Genomic DNA, 14,819 nt, shown 5'->3' on the forward strand with positions numbered 1-14,819 from the left:
CGTGCACTTCTATGGATTTTAAAATCCCTAGGAAGCATAATTAACTCGAACAAGAAAAACTTAATTTGATAATGGTGCGATATAAAAAGACTACTCAAATATATCTACAGACATTATAAACTACTATACATACTGCTATTTAATACATGTAAACAACGTGTATAAAGAAAAGGCAATAATTATATGACTCGAATTATGTATAAAATTAAGCAAACAACTCTGTTTGAATTACTCGTATAAAATACAAGAGCTCCTTAACAAAACTTATCTAGCAGGCACGTATCAAAGAACGTATAAGTCGTCGATGTTTAAAAGCGGTTACTTTTAAGTCGGCTTTTTCCAACCGACATTCCAGGTCATAAGAGCTTTCGAGATCCTACAAATTATTTCAAGGAGCAAAGATTAATTCCACTTGTAACGCGAGCTCACAAGTTCAAGTTACGTCTTTGATGAATATGCGCGCTCGCTATATTCACGCGAGAGAGTCGTATAAGTACTGCTAGCGAAACTTGATTAACGAATTTACTATACCGTGAGTATAATAAATAACGTTTGGCATACAAGTAGAGTGAAATGTTACTACTATTTTACTACTTTTTACATGAGAATACTAATAACTTTGTATAAAAATTTTATTTATAAGTACTCCACAGACAATAATATGACATTTTACTGGCAAAGCTCATTGCAGCTTGTAAACTTGTAATAATTCAATATTTCGTACTTAAAGTAATATGGTAAGCCAGTAAAACATCATAATTACATACAATTAATTGAAAGTAATTTATCGAGATCTTTTACGTGCATTATTTACATTAATTCTATATCAAACTTTTCAATAAATTACAATCAATTAAGATTTAGATTTTCGTCTCTTATTATCATGAGAAACTTGACAAAGTTGGCCGTGCGTGTATATACGCGGCCGATGATAAGAGAGAAAAGCTGGCGCGATCGAGGCTCTATGAGCTTCTCGATATTGAACGCTCTACTCTCACCGGTACCCGTGCCGGAGGTGACATCCGTTTGCATTCCCGACTTATGCAAGATGTTGAGCAGCTCGCAACGGAATGCACTGATGTCCTGCTTGATCTCGTTCACGTCATCCTCCGTTACGCCTTCGTTTTCCGTCTTACGTTGCTCTACCGTCACGTAACGCCTCACCAAGTTCTTCATTATCCCTTGGTATCGGGAATCCCTCTTACTCGCCTGATCCTTTTTTCTCTGTAGGTCATAATCGAGTTGAAAAGTTTTTGCTTGTCGAGTTGTTTTTTTTTATTATAATATCTTTTGATAGGGTCGCCAGTGCATCCTTAAATCGTGAGTGTATTTATCGAGCATGATCGGCTGTGACATTTCTAAAGTTTGAAATGATTTTTAAAAGTTATCTCACGAAAAGATGTAACTTTTGGAAGAGAACTTCTAAAAGAAGTCTTCTCCAAATATAAATTATCCGAGTAGTAACAGTCGATTTTGCGCAGATGTGATTATTATATATATTTTTAAATTAAATTTTTATTTTCTCAAAAACCTTGTGGTTCGTTACTTAATGTATGGTTTGAGTTTAATACTGTTAAAGAGAGCTGCGAAAAAGAAAAGTTGAAACTCACTCTGATGGTGCGCGCATGCTCGGTCTTGGCAGCTTTACTGTGACCGCATAGCTTGCGGTAAATCCATTTGCCGACATACCAGGCGCTTTTTGGTGTAGGGATGATGTTAAAAGGTGGCGGCACAGTACCTCCTTCCTCGAAGTAGCTTATCCACAACTTGCTGCGTGCGAACTTCCATTCTGTATCAGCGCGTTCCTATTTCAACAAATGAAAATATTATTTTTATTTTCAGTTTCAGATTTGTACATTTTGTTCGAGTCAAGAGCGAAAGAAAAGTCTTTTAATGCGCTTTTAGGCAATAAAAATGTTATGTCTGATAAATACATATGATCGCTTATAATAAATAATGTTTTTGTTGAATGAATTCTACGATGAATGATATATAAAAGATGACAATAAAATAGACATTATTCATGGCTCTATACCCAGAGTCAAGTGACAGAGAAACATTGAATATGGAAATCACTTACGGAAATTAACTGGTAGGAATGATTCATCATGGCGATGAGAAGGTTCAATAAGACGACGATATTAATAACGGAGTACGTGCCAAACATCAGCATGCCCCAGAACCTTGTGAATATTTTGATGCCGTCCAGTTCAAAACTTTCGAGATCAATTAGGCCAAAAACCGCCCAGAAGAGCGTTTGTATAGTTTCAAACAAACTGTTTTGTTAATTGTACAAAAGAGAAATGAAACAATCAATGATTATATATGCACCAAAGCGGTATTCGACGACGCGGAATACATTTACTTTGCGAATCTCCGCCAGACGATGCACGCGTTCGTATCCTCCTGGGTGATGTTCTTAGCGAGGTGAGGCATCATCGATGGGCATCGCTTCTTCTCCATGTCCGCGTAGTACCATAGCAGTTGGTTGAGGCCTACATTGTGCACGCGTCAAATTGATTATTGCCTCAGCCACGAGCAAGCATAACGATATCGGACGTTATCATCGAGGAATATTTCGTTGGGTGTATTTGGATTTCAACTAGGTAAGCGCGAAATTAGATTAGTATAGTATTGCAACTCACCGCAAGAAAAGGCGAAGAGCACGAGCACGTATAAAAAGAAGAATTTCATGATGTCCATCACCATTCGCGACAGCGACACTTGTAGTGGCCCGAGATGAGGGTTCACCGAAAATATATAGACTAACTTTAACGAACTGAAACAAACAAATAAAAGAATAAAATCATATTGAAGCATACTTTAAATACGTCCATTTGAATTCGATATCAACCTGAATATGTTTGCTGCCGAAAAAAGACCTTCGGAAATCAACATAGGGTCCCAAGTATCCCACTGCTCGCGTTGAAGTTCGACAATAGGGACACCGGGCTCGGAACGTTCCCTTTCCATTTGTACTCTGTAATAGGCGACGACGCGCAATGCTACAGTTGCCACGTACAGCGAGTTCGTCACGAAGTCTATCACGTTCCACATGTCGTTAATGTACTCTTCCATGCCCACGTCCCACAGCTGTTTTACTTCCGACCAAATCAGACCAGACACCCATGCTAAGATGAACCTGCCAAGGTTTTGGAAGATTGACAATCAGAAAAGAAATAGTGGGAAATGCTGCTCGATGATTGGTTCGATCTATTTGAAGTGGAGATTCTCGAAAATAAAAATAATTACTGCTAAAACCACCAGACGCGTCGTAATTGACTCATTAATAAAGAGTAACAGTGACATTGACAAAGGACTAACAAAGAAATTGGTTGTCTAGAGAGAAATTAATTAAACACACGCGAAGACGCTGAAAATAAAAAGGATAATATGGAAATGAAATTAATTCAAGTGTAAGGTTAAAAGCTTTTTTATAATTCACCATTCCACTATAGTTGGCGCGGCACCTCTTTTCGTTGGTTCGTACTCATGCTCTGAAATATCCTGACCCGTCCAGACGCCCATTACGCTCTCTATCCTTTGACTTGCCAGTATTAACATAACTGCAAAGTTAATTAGCCATTTAAGAGCATATATTTCTCACGTGATAATTACTTTCGTATAAGTAGTCATTTGTGACATACAAATATATCCATTTATCAAGAGCCAGTTCTCGAATTAAATCGAAAAGATATTTTCCTACTCAGCTGACATTATCGTTCGTTTGACTATACGATCTTGACTTTTCCCAAATATGCCACATCGCGAATGAAACGTTAAGTATCTCTGCGTTAATCCTACGAATTAACCAAAAGATTTTCTTTTTGCAATTACTAATCTTGTGATGAATTGCGTTAGATCCTTTCCGCTTTTAGCGGATATTTACTTTTAAGGATATCCAATATTCAATTAGGCCTTTTATTACTTCTTCGGAATACGGCAAACAGTTTTATCATTTTTTGTGAATTTAACAATATTATTTTTCTTACCTATTCCTTTTTTGAGCAGATCCTATTACTTGATTGAGTGCACTTACACTTAATTTGAGTGTACTCTTTCTTATTTTCATTAATCATTATTTAAATGAATTATTACATTATTTAGTTTGACCAATTAATTTCTCGATATTAGTAAGAAATTATTCATTTTTAAGAGTAGTTATCATACAATTTAAATAACTTTTTAATACGAATAGGCTAGAGTAACTGAATACTTTTCTTGGATAACTTGTACCACTTAATTTCATAAAAATGTTTATTGCGGAGGACTGTGCTGTCGATAGTATACGAATATTGGAAAAATAAAATGTATATACATATTTTACAGGGATAAAAATAAAATATTCGAGCACAAGGTAGATCGAGTGGAATTGTACTGATAAAACGCATTAAAAGACGCGAGGAATTAATCGATCGGAAAAAAAGCTGTAGGTAAATAAGTGTGGAAGGATGAACGATTTATTCGATCGTAAGTACCATTTTACAAGGAATAATTCTAATTTACTCTCAATACAGAGCATTGTTATCGAATATTCGTTACTTTAGCGATTCACACAGCTTTCCTTTCATAATCTGTACAACGAAAAATTTACGTTAACAACGAGAAAAATTAGTTTCACGCATAGTTCAATTTGAAATAGTTTAAAAAGGTGAGTCCGTTAAGCGTCCGTTATTAGTTGTGGCATTCTTGCGAGCATTAAGCCACAAAGGAACTCTAAATACATTCCCAGCAGGTAATAAAGCGTCGGAAACTTAAAGACTAGGAATAGCTAGTTCGAGCGAGTTTGCGAATACTTCCAGCGGGTCAGCAGTGCATAGCAGGCACACGTGAATTTGCTCTTATTCGCAAGCTCAAGCTTGGCTTAGATCTCCGTATCAAACGACATACGGCTAACAGGGGAATGGCGGAGGCATCTTGCGGCATAACGATTTAATTAATATCTTGCGCTAATAAGATGTTTCTCCTCGTAGCTTTGATAATCCGACTGCGGATTAATGTGTAAGTGCCGAGGTGAAATATTTGCTGCTGGGATAAGTTTAATTGGCAAGATGGTGATATTCTTATGGTAAACTTGTAATGATACTTGTTGAAGTTATGCCTTCGTTCAATAATGTTTGTAAGGGTGCGCGAATTTATGCTTAGCTTACTCTCGGAAGTTCTGAACATCGAACGGGACTACACAGAAACAAAAGAAGAAGCAGTGTGTGGTCGGCAACAACTTACATAGAAAAGTAAAGTAGGATGCTGAATGGCAGATGAACTTGATAAAAGGCTTGCGCATTGTTTGGCCGATGGTACTGTGAGGCGCAATAATGTAGGCAACGCTGAAGACAGGAAAGAGCACGCCGATACGCACGATGTCCATAGCCTGGAGTAACATGTTCTTGCGTCGGAAACCCGGTAGACCCTCGTACCAGATGGACGCTAGCAGCTGCTGCACATTGGGGTGAGCTACGAACTAGGCAATTCATCAACTGTTAATAACTGTAGTCTTTTGATCACTCATCGCAAGCCAATAAATTACTAAAGTGCGCACAATGAGCAGCGGGATCGGCTATTTGTTTCTAAATATAGTTTTGCAGCTAAGGACATCTCTCTATTGCATTCCGTTGTCAACAAAATTTTCCATGATTTACCACTTTACCGAACAAATACGCGACGAGGGATACGCATCATATCATAGTTCGACGCACTCAAGCCATATCATAAATCTCAATGAGTCTGTAAAGCTGGCGAGAAAAGAAACCATCTATTGGATAGAGAAAAGAGCTCGTACCCCCCTCCCCCCCCCTCCCCCCGCCGCTCCCACTCGCTAGCTATTCAGGGAATGTCCTTGATTTAAATCATCTTCCTCGCGGATAAGGCCAATTCAGACTGCCACATCGGTTCTCTCGCTTTTGCAGATATGCTTCGTTCGATCGACGTTATACCACCCCGTGCGCAGAGCGATTAATCACCTCTCTCTCTCTCTCTCTCTCGCGAAACATATTCATGAGGTTGATTGACCTCCTTTTTTCCCAGCGTACGTTCGCCTCGTTGAGAATAATAATTAATGCCACGTCGACATTCGCTTTAAGTGCGATTTGGCGCATGACGAAGGCTTAGTGCAGCGGTCATTAGTGTCACGTTGTAATTCTGCTTTTTTATTACGGCTTGTAAAAAAGTATCGCGGTGGCAGCGGTAAGATTGATTACTATTGTTGGAAAGTCTGAGAGAAAAAAAAACTTGATTCTGTATGATATTGTACGTATCATGATGGATAGGTTACAAGCGCGCAACTGCACAACAACACTTACCTTTTTCTGTCGGAGTTTGACCGCCAGTTTAAGACGATTAAGATGCATTCGATCCCCATGCTCGAAAGCTGGTCCAGTGGGATCGTGATTAAGAAGCACCTCAAGCTCGTACGAGCTTCTCGTGTGGTCGAGCAAGGCAGTGGCAAAGTCCTGGCATTGCCTTCGAAGCTCCTTCGCAACAAGCCAAAAGAAAACGTTTTTTTTCTTTCATTTAGCGGAGAGCGGCAACAGTCGATCAAAACTTTTAAAACATTTAACGAGATCTCAGCTAGACGGCGTCATACCCGTGGGGCGCAATTTAACAATTCCAAGGTAGCGAGAGGCTTTCCAAAGTAGAGCTTAATCACCCGGGCGTCTCAGCACTTACTTCACTTTTGATGAGAGTCTGCCACACCGAGATTCCATCTCACTCACTGCCATAGTGGCTAAGCTTTGATCGACGCGCTTTAATTTGTCAATATTACGCTGGGCTTTGAATCTTAATTAGACCATAAATTTTTCTGCCGCGCGTGATGACAATTTCAATCTCTGCGTATCCACTCTTCTTCGTGCACGCTAAACAGACTTAATGTGCATGTCGTGGATCGTTAGAAACGCTTTAGCAAGCGAAAAGCTCGCTCCGTAACCTCGTTGATTTACGGCCCGGACATAAATCAAAGACGCATTTAAAACTGAGAGCGGAGGGGTCCGAGAAACAACTAGAGTTCTGTATATATCCTTCATAATTGAGACGCTGTGGAAGTTTGTCACTACGGATAACGTTGGAAATCGCGGAATTTAGTTACGGTATGTATTTTTAAAGTTAAAATCATAAGCATGAAGGTGTCGGCTATTATAAATATTTCTGAAAATGTTTCGTCAAATATCATTTGCTTTTTCATCGTCGTAATTTTTCTCACGTTCCTTTTAACGTGAAACGAAAATGCTTTCAAGGAGATGAAAATTGTTTCAGTGCAGCGGAGTCGATCTTTTCAAGTCAAATACGTTCACGGCTCTCTGAATTTATTATTTATATTCGAACGCATTGCACGGGCTTCTTTCGACATCTCGCACTCCAACGGCAAGTTCAGAAAAAAAACTAGTTAAATAAACGAGAAATATTAAACTAAAAACACTGAAGAAGTGAGCGTGTGAACCTAAATGAAGGTAACGAGCAAACTACGTTAACTCAGTGAAATCCGGCTAATCGGAAGGAGCATAAGATAATCCTATCTCTCACCTGGTACTCGTTCTTGAACTCGTGCTCGAGGAAGGAGAGTCGCCTTAAGTCCCACGAGAGCTCGAAGGCTGTGAGTATGGGATCCGGGGAGGAGAGAGCGATTAAAGAGGGCGAGGCCAGTGCCCTGTAAGCGTTTATGCGGCTACGCGAGTGTCGTAGCGAGTCCTCGTTACGCGATTTTACGCATTCGACGCACCTTTAGTAAATTATCAATCAGTAGCACAAATAGAGATATTCTGAATTATTGTTGGAACAGTAAATTCTTACCCGCAGCGGACATCGTGAGGCATCGGCAGTGTATGCTTTCGGTCGAGTAGGATCTTGATAATCTCGAAGTTATCCCGGTGTGCGGAGAGTATCAGGGGGGTGATATCCGTAGTGAAGGTTGCCATTTCAGGATTTAGTCGCTCCCAGCTCTATGTAGATACAACAACGATACAATCTCTTGATTAGTTCATTTGATTGCCGACTACAAGCCTACATCGTGGTATTGTTTTCCCATTCGTTGATTAACCATTCGCGTTTTTTAAAGCTTTCAAATGTATAGCGACTTCATCATTCGGTAAAAGTTTTTAGTTTTTCAAAGCTGAGTGCAAGTATAATGAAACTTCTATTTTTCTGTGAGCGCAAACGTCTTACTGTGTTTACTATAACTTAGTAGCGTTTTAATTATAAAAGTACTTGAAATATAAATCGAAAAAAATTTTCAGTTTAGTGCGTTATTTTCGATTTCAGTGAAATAAAATGCGTTGACATAATAAGTATAATTTTACACTGTGCATAGTTAGGGCAATATTTGTACAGTGTAAATGGAGACAATTTCGGTATATTTGCATAATTATAAGCACGAAACAAAATATACATAGTCCTGAAGCTAAAATTTGTTGAGCTTTTCGCTTGATTATTTTCATTACTAGTCACGATGATACGTTTTTTTATATAAAAAAGCATAATTTGCTCAACTCATGGTTAGTTCAAATTTAGTATTCTATAATGCTTAAGAAATGAAGCAAAAAAAAACACAACGTATGCAATAGCTTTTATGTTGTATCAGTACCTTGTAAATGATATACAATAACCAAGTAACGTCGTGCGTCAATATATCAAAGATTGAACAGAACGTTTATTTAAAAATTAAGTTAGTTTGACATTCTTATCAAGCAAGCAAAACATCTATATGTAAATACTGTAAAACAGATCAACCAATCATCAATTGAAGTCGTTCGTGTCGCGATTATGGCGATCGATAGATGTGAGAGAGATAATAACGTTTATTTTATGAAGAAAATAACGAACGAATGAAATGAATACTCCACAAACGGGATTATGGTAAGTTAACGACACAGAGCTGCTTACATGGGCTTCGCCATCTGGATGCATCATCTCCTCGTGCTCCAGTAACATTTCTACTGCCTCAACGAATTCTTCGGATATTGCGTGCAAAAGCGCGTCCTTGGTGTCGACTTTGAAGTCGATGAGTAAGCCCACCATATCCAAATTCTCGTTGTCAATTGCCATCAATAGTGCCGATCTGCCCAGCGGGTCGCAGCAGTTGATGTTTATATTGTTTTGTTTGTCATCCAGCATACTAAGTTTTCATGAAAACATAAAGTGCGTGTAAGTGACATTTTTTTCATTTTTAAGTAGAAAATGTGTTATGTATGTGTTCGTCGTCATTCGATATAATTATATCATAAAGACAGCCGATTATAAAGTTTCATCGTAAAGTAATATTCAAAATTGAGAAGTCTACGTATGAACAATGAGAGATGAACGCGTTTTGACAAAATCACAGTTTCAGAGTATTTCGCATAACAATAAAAACATAGTTAATGTGCAGAATGAAAATTCCGAGGGACAGCTTCCGCATAAAGAATATTAAGTCCAAAAAAACCAGTGATTCACGCAAGTAGTAAACATATACGACACGTCAGCCGTGAAACGAGGATTTGTCATTTACGAATAAACAGCGTCGTGTACATATTATTCCTCGCTCAGCGGTATTCTTCTGTTGGCAGCAAGGTGATGTGCACTGTACGGCGATAACCTCTCTATTCCCTTTTGTTTTACTGTCTCTTTCTCGGCTGTCTACGACGCGTTGAATGCGAAACAAGCGAAGCGACGCTTGCATACTACTTAGAGAATACTTGTATTTGCGGTATAATAAATATTAATTCAATTACATTTCAATCGTTTTTTATTCGCTCTGTCCTTAACTCTGACATATTCTTTTTCATCTGTACGCTGTGTGGCATAAAACCAGGGTGCAACAAGAAAAGAACGCATAAATGAAAGCGCTGTCCTGTGGAGCACGTGTGTTGTTTTCGCGAAACGCGTATTTTTCTTCCGGCGTAAAAAAGCTGCAATTAAGTTAAGTACGGCGTGTACGTACTTTTTGATGATAGTTGGTTTAATTCACGCTGTAAACTAGTAGTTGTACCGACAATCAATTTATTATCGCAAATTCGAACGAATCATAAGAAATATATATTCATAAGAAAAACTAAAAGATAATAAAATACAGATATGAAAAATAAAAAAAAAACAGTTATTGACCTTCTTACGCCAGCTACATCACCGCGCTCCACAGCTAGCAAGAACTTCTTGTCAGCCAGCGAGAGTTTGTCCATCTCTTGATGTGGCCTTATAACGTTCTCATCTTCCATCATGCCATGGATGCTGTGCCTCTGCAATACATAAACATTTCGATGTCGATATTTGTAGTGAGCACACAGAGTTTTCAAAATAGTATATTGATTATAAAATTGTATTTCATATCTTAAAAACTAATCAATTTTATAAAATGTAGATAAAGATTAATTCTTTTATTCTGTTTAAAGTGTCTTCATTTAAAATGTTGTTAACAGATAATATCGCTAATATTATATAATAAATATATATTTTAACTATTAATTATATAGTATTTTAAAATTATTGTCTCTTTACTGTTAAACTATTGCATTAAAAGTACTATGAATTAATGTAACAGAATTTCATATAATAAATAAATTAACTTACGGAATTTTCTTATTAAATTCTAAGAATTTGCAAAATTGATCGTTTCTAAATTTATTATGGCTGCATTAATTTTTTTGCTATACCAAGAAAAAAGAAAATCAGTGAGAGAAAACAAGAAACTGGTAATAAAAGCACGAGGAAGAGCAAAGAAGATTGATTTCACCGATGAAGGAATTGGCTCGTAATACAAATTCAGCGTCCATTTTGATGGACGACTTGATCTGATCCTTGAGCTCAGTCGCGGATGATGAATGCCTCCTGTTGGAGTTTGTAGAGCAAGTCCACTCTACATTGTTTTGTTTGATTCGCGTTAGGGCTTTCCACTTTTTTCACCGAGCGAAGAAAAGCTTGTATAAGCTTATAGTTTTTTTCGTTATTATTGATATTTCTTCTCCTTGGATTTTTCTCCTTTTTGTAGCTGGGATTATAGAAAATAGAAATAACTTTAGCAATATGGCGTATTTAATAAGTTGAAGAGAAAAAACTAGACATATGCTGTACGAATAGGATACCAATTAACTTGAGAATGTTAGCCTATTGTATACTCGAGTTTCTCGTTACTGACGTTCTGAGGTCAGGTACAGATGTATACCTGTACACCTAATTGGATGAAGTTTCCCCTAATACCTCCATTGACTCGTTACGCTTCATAATCATCCATTGTCAATTATATATTTCCCGTTCTCCAATTTATTTTTTCTTTATATGAAATCACCAACGCCTTCATTCGTATATGCATTGCTGCAATTGCTGGCTTTGTTACTAATAACACTTTATGTACGCGTGAGTGAGCGTTAAGTATATATGAAGTCGTGGAAGAGTGAAATAAATTTTCGCGTGCGATATTTTTTGTATTGCGATCTTTATTTAACGTTGTCCTCGATTTTTTCAATAATTTGGTAAATTAACGGTCGAGTTGTGTTTAGATAATAAGACAATTGGAATTATTTTCGTTGAATCTTTAATTGTCACTAATTAAAATGTATAATATGGTAAGACTGAATATATTGTTATTGATTTGATCATAACGGTAGCCGCGAGAGTCGAATCTTAAGTGAGAGAGAAGAGAGGGAGCCGAGCAGTCGAACACATGATCAGCTTGTACTTGTATGACCGTTCACAAACTCCCCACATCCTATCTCGCACTCCTTCAGATCAGGTACACGCAAATCCCTTCGAGTAGCGCGCTACTCACGTGAACATAAAACATTCGGTCCATCATTCTTTAACTAAAAACTAAAAGGAAAGTTCGGAAGTTACATGAGCGCAAACAAACTCAGACGTACCACCTGTTGAAGCGTGCAGTGGCCAATAAAATCCATATTGGTTGCACTTTGATCTGGTTAACTGGGATATCGTAGTCGGTATATGTGTACGGCATAGCTACGCGCGGCAGGAGCGCGCGGATATATATCACAGGGTGCGCAGGGAAAGCCGACGGTGATGGACAGCATTGTATACCGAGGGTGCGGCACAGTTAAGGGGAGCGCCCTGGCAAACACTCCAAGTCTTCAACCTCCTACTCCCGCCAGTGGGCTAATAATGCGCAATGAGTATGTGTACGTATACGCCTACCCTCCTCCTTTTCTTGGAGTGTGTGCAACTCGGCGTGAGTCTCTCTGCTGCTTTCGACGTTCTTTTCTCACGTCTTCCGCTAATTGATTTTCTTCTCGTTTCGTTGATATTTGATAAGAGCGCAGTGTCAATTCACGCAGTGGAGATCTACTCGTAAGTCGCACTTGCTTTCTTGGGCGTTGGAGATACCATTACTCTTTGCCCGCGCTTAGTCCGCTGCAAAGGCACTTTTACATCAGCGTACCAACCATTTTTCCGAGTTAAGTCGTATTCGTTTTTTTTCGCCAGATTCTTTTTTCTTCTATGCAGTGTCTGTCTCAGAGTGCTTTTTGTTTTCGTATGGCTTTTCTTAACGTCTATTTTTGCGTTTTTTCACTCTCTACCTGTGACCGTAGGGAATTTACTCTTGTCTCAGCGAGCCCAGAAAGAGAGAGAGAGAGAGAGAGAGAGAGAGGAGAGAGAAAGAGAGAGAGAGACAGACAGACAGAAAAAGGAGGGAGGAAGAAGAGACCGTTGAAAAGCTGTAAAACGAGTCCACTTTTCATTGTTTAGATTTGAAGGAAGTTTGAAAAAAAGTAAAAATGAATCGAGAAGTATCTCTTGAGAGAGATCTTTTTCTAAAGTTTAGAGCTGTATAAAGAAACTTGAGTTAAAAATATTCTTTAAAAAAAGGGAAAAAAGTTTTACCAGAGTTTAAGTAAATTCAATTACGCGAATCTTTTATCACTATAGTTAACGATATCGAAGTACGTGTCTGAAATTGAGTATCTCAGTGTGGAATTTTTCTTCAGCCGTAATCGTTTGCACGTCACGAGAGATAATTCTTTGAAAAGAGAAAGAAGAAAAATCCTTCTCAAAAAGCTTTTTCCCGAAGACAAGCTGGAGAAGCATGAAAAAACTTTCCGTAAGCGCATTGCACCTTTTATCGGCAAAGCAAGCAGGAGAAGGAAAAAAAAGGACTAAACAAGACCGAAGAGAGCCCCGTTGCATACGGATGAATGAGAGGAGCGTTGTGTTGTCTCTTGGTCAATAACGAGCTGCATAGTGCAATGCGTTCACTGATTGATGCTACTTTGCCTACGTCCTGATGTTTGCCTCGCTGATTAATGGACAGCTCAAGGTAAGCCTACGCTGCAATGTATAACGAATGGTACCTTCGAGATTCCTAGACATTTTGATGGCGAGAAAAGAAGAAATAATGAAATAGAAGATGTGTCATATCGCGTCGAGTATTTCATCGACATTGTGGCGCCTCTTGGTGATGCGAAATGCGAGACGCGACGCGTCATTCGGGGCGCCAGATAACCCCTTGTGTGTGCACGTCGCTATAGATGTCTAGTGTCCTGCAGGGATATATAAATGTAGGCGTGGTGTATCATGCTTGTTTTCCTTCCCTTTTTCTCAAGAGTCATTGTAATCGAAATTTCAAATGAGCTTACCGAATTAGGATACGTATCATAGGATGGAGTTGAGTGAAATTACGTGTATCAGTTTCGACTCTCCAGTATTCCAAAATATATTCAAACCGCGCGTATTTGTGTGTGTGTGTGTGTGTGTATATATATATATATATATATATATACATATATATATATATATATATATATATATATATCACGTCCAAAATCCAATCAACAAACTTTGTCAGCGCGAATTCATCAGAGAAGGAGAGTTGCCGAGCGCCAACTATTCCGATTCTTCTTCCTCCCGCTCAGGGCACGCTGTTGTTTATAGCGACCGCAGAATACGTACACATTCGTCGAAATTTGATTGACGAAAACGTAGTTTCGTACGCGTGCATCGTAGATAGACAATGATTGATAAGAAAAAATTGTACAACTTTGCCTTTTGCTTTTTTTGCTCTTGTCTCGTGCGACGTTGCCTCAATTTCTCTCATATTCGATGCAAAAGACGTGAAATTCCCCGAAGTCACGCAGCATCGCAAGCGCACAAGCCTCTAATGAAGATGATGATGGATCGCTTATCTTTCTTTATCTGATTTTCTACAGGTTGACATACGTTGGTGGGCCATACAATGCAACTACGCCACGCGATATGATATCAGCGTCACCTGGGGGACCATACGCGCGCTACATTATCATAATTTTTACGTAGACAATCCCAAGCTTAACGTTAGATCTGGATGAAAATGTTTGAAGTTCTGTTGATTTTTTTTGGTCTCAATCAAACTGATTTTAAAACTGATTTGACGAGAAATCGACGAAAAATAGATTTCAAGTTGGGTTTTACGAGAAACTTACTGAGAATATACATCAAACAGCATGCGTGATAAATGCACTTTTCAAAGACGGGGCAACACAAAGAAAGCCATTGATATTTCCATATGCCTTTTTAGAGTTTCAAAGCAAAAGGATTTTTAAGAAAGAAAGTTTCCTGGCTGTTGCAAGGTATTACCTACAAAAACATTTACATTTAAAAACTTAATTTTCTTGCTATTGTGAGGAAAAGGCAATAATCATCCGATGAACCTTCAAATATTTTTATTTCACAATGTAGATTCGATTTACGGTGAATAAAAAGTATGTATATGATCGAGAGGAAGAGAATAAAAGGTGAAAGGTGAAAATGAAGCCGGGTTTATACAGTAGATTCAGTGGAGGGAAGCCGAGTACGGTCAGACCAAGAGAAGGTAACAAACGAGAAGGGGTAAGTAAACGTAGAGAGTGGAAAAACCGTAGGAGGAGACG

At 38.4% G+C, this 14,819-nt stretch overlaps 1 protein-coding gene across 3 annotated transcripts in view; it reads right to left on the reverse strand.

The window, feature by feature from the left end:
• LOC131671758 (transient receptor potential-gamma protein) overlaps nt 1-14,819 on the reverse strand; it is an 82,855-nt gene that overhangs the window by 3,497 nt on the left and 64,539 nt on the right. For 2 of the 3 annotated variants that reach the window (XM_058948433.1, XM_058948432.1), the window contains exons 5-17: nt 10,075-10,205; nt 8,875-9,106; nt 7,786-7,934; nt 7,519-7,714; nt 6,300-6,470; nt 5,227-5,461; nt 3,446-3,566; nt 2,855-3,142; nt 2,646-2,779; nt 2,366-2,495; nt 2,081-2,276; nt 1,611-1,805; nt 999-1,224 (exon numbers count right to left, since the gene is read on the reverse strand). In XM_058948433.1, the coding sequence (XP_058804416.1) occupies nt 999-1,224; nt 1,611-1,805; nt 2,081-2,276; nt 2,366-2,495; nt 2,646-2,779; nt 2,855-3,142; nt 3,446-3,566; nt 5,227-5,461; nt 6,300-6,470; nt 7,519-7,714; nt 7,786-7,934; nt 8,875-9,106; nt 10,075-10,205 (2,404 nt within the window). The remainder of the gene's footprint in view (nt 1-998; nt 1,225-1,610; nt 1,806-2,080; nt 2,277-2,365; nt 2,496-2,645; nt 2,780-2,854; nt 3,143-3,445; nt 3,567-5,226; nt 5,462-6,299; nt 6,471-7,518; nt 7,715-7,785; nt 7,935-8,874; nt 9,107-10,074; nt 10,206-14,819) is intronic. The other variant, XM_058948434.1, reaches the window with a different exon arrangement.

Source organism: Phymastichus coffea, unplaced genomic scaffold, assembly GCF_024137745.1.
Source record: "Phymastichus coffea isolate CEN01 unplaced genomic scaffold, Cenicafe_Pcof_1.1 PCOF00134, whole genome shotgun sequence".
Lineage (NCBI taxonomy): Eukaryota > Metazoa > Arthropoda > Insecta > Hymenoptera > Eulophidae > Phymastichus > Phymastichus coffea.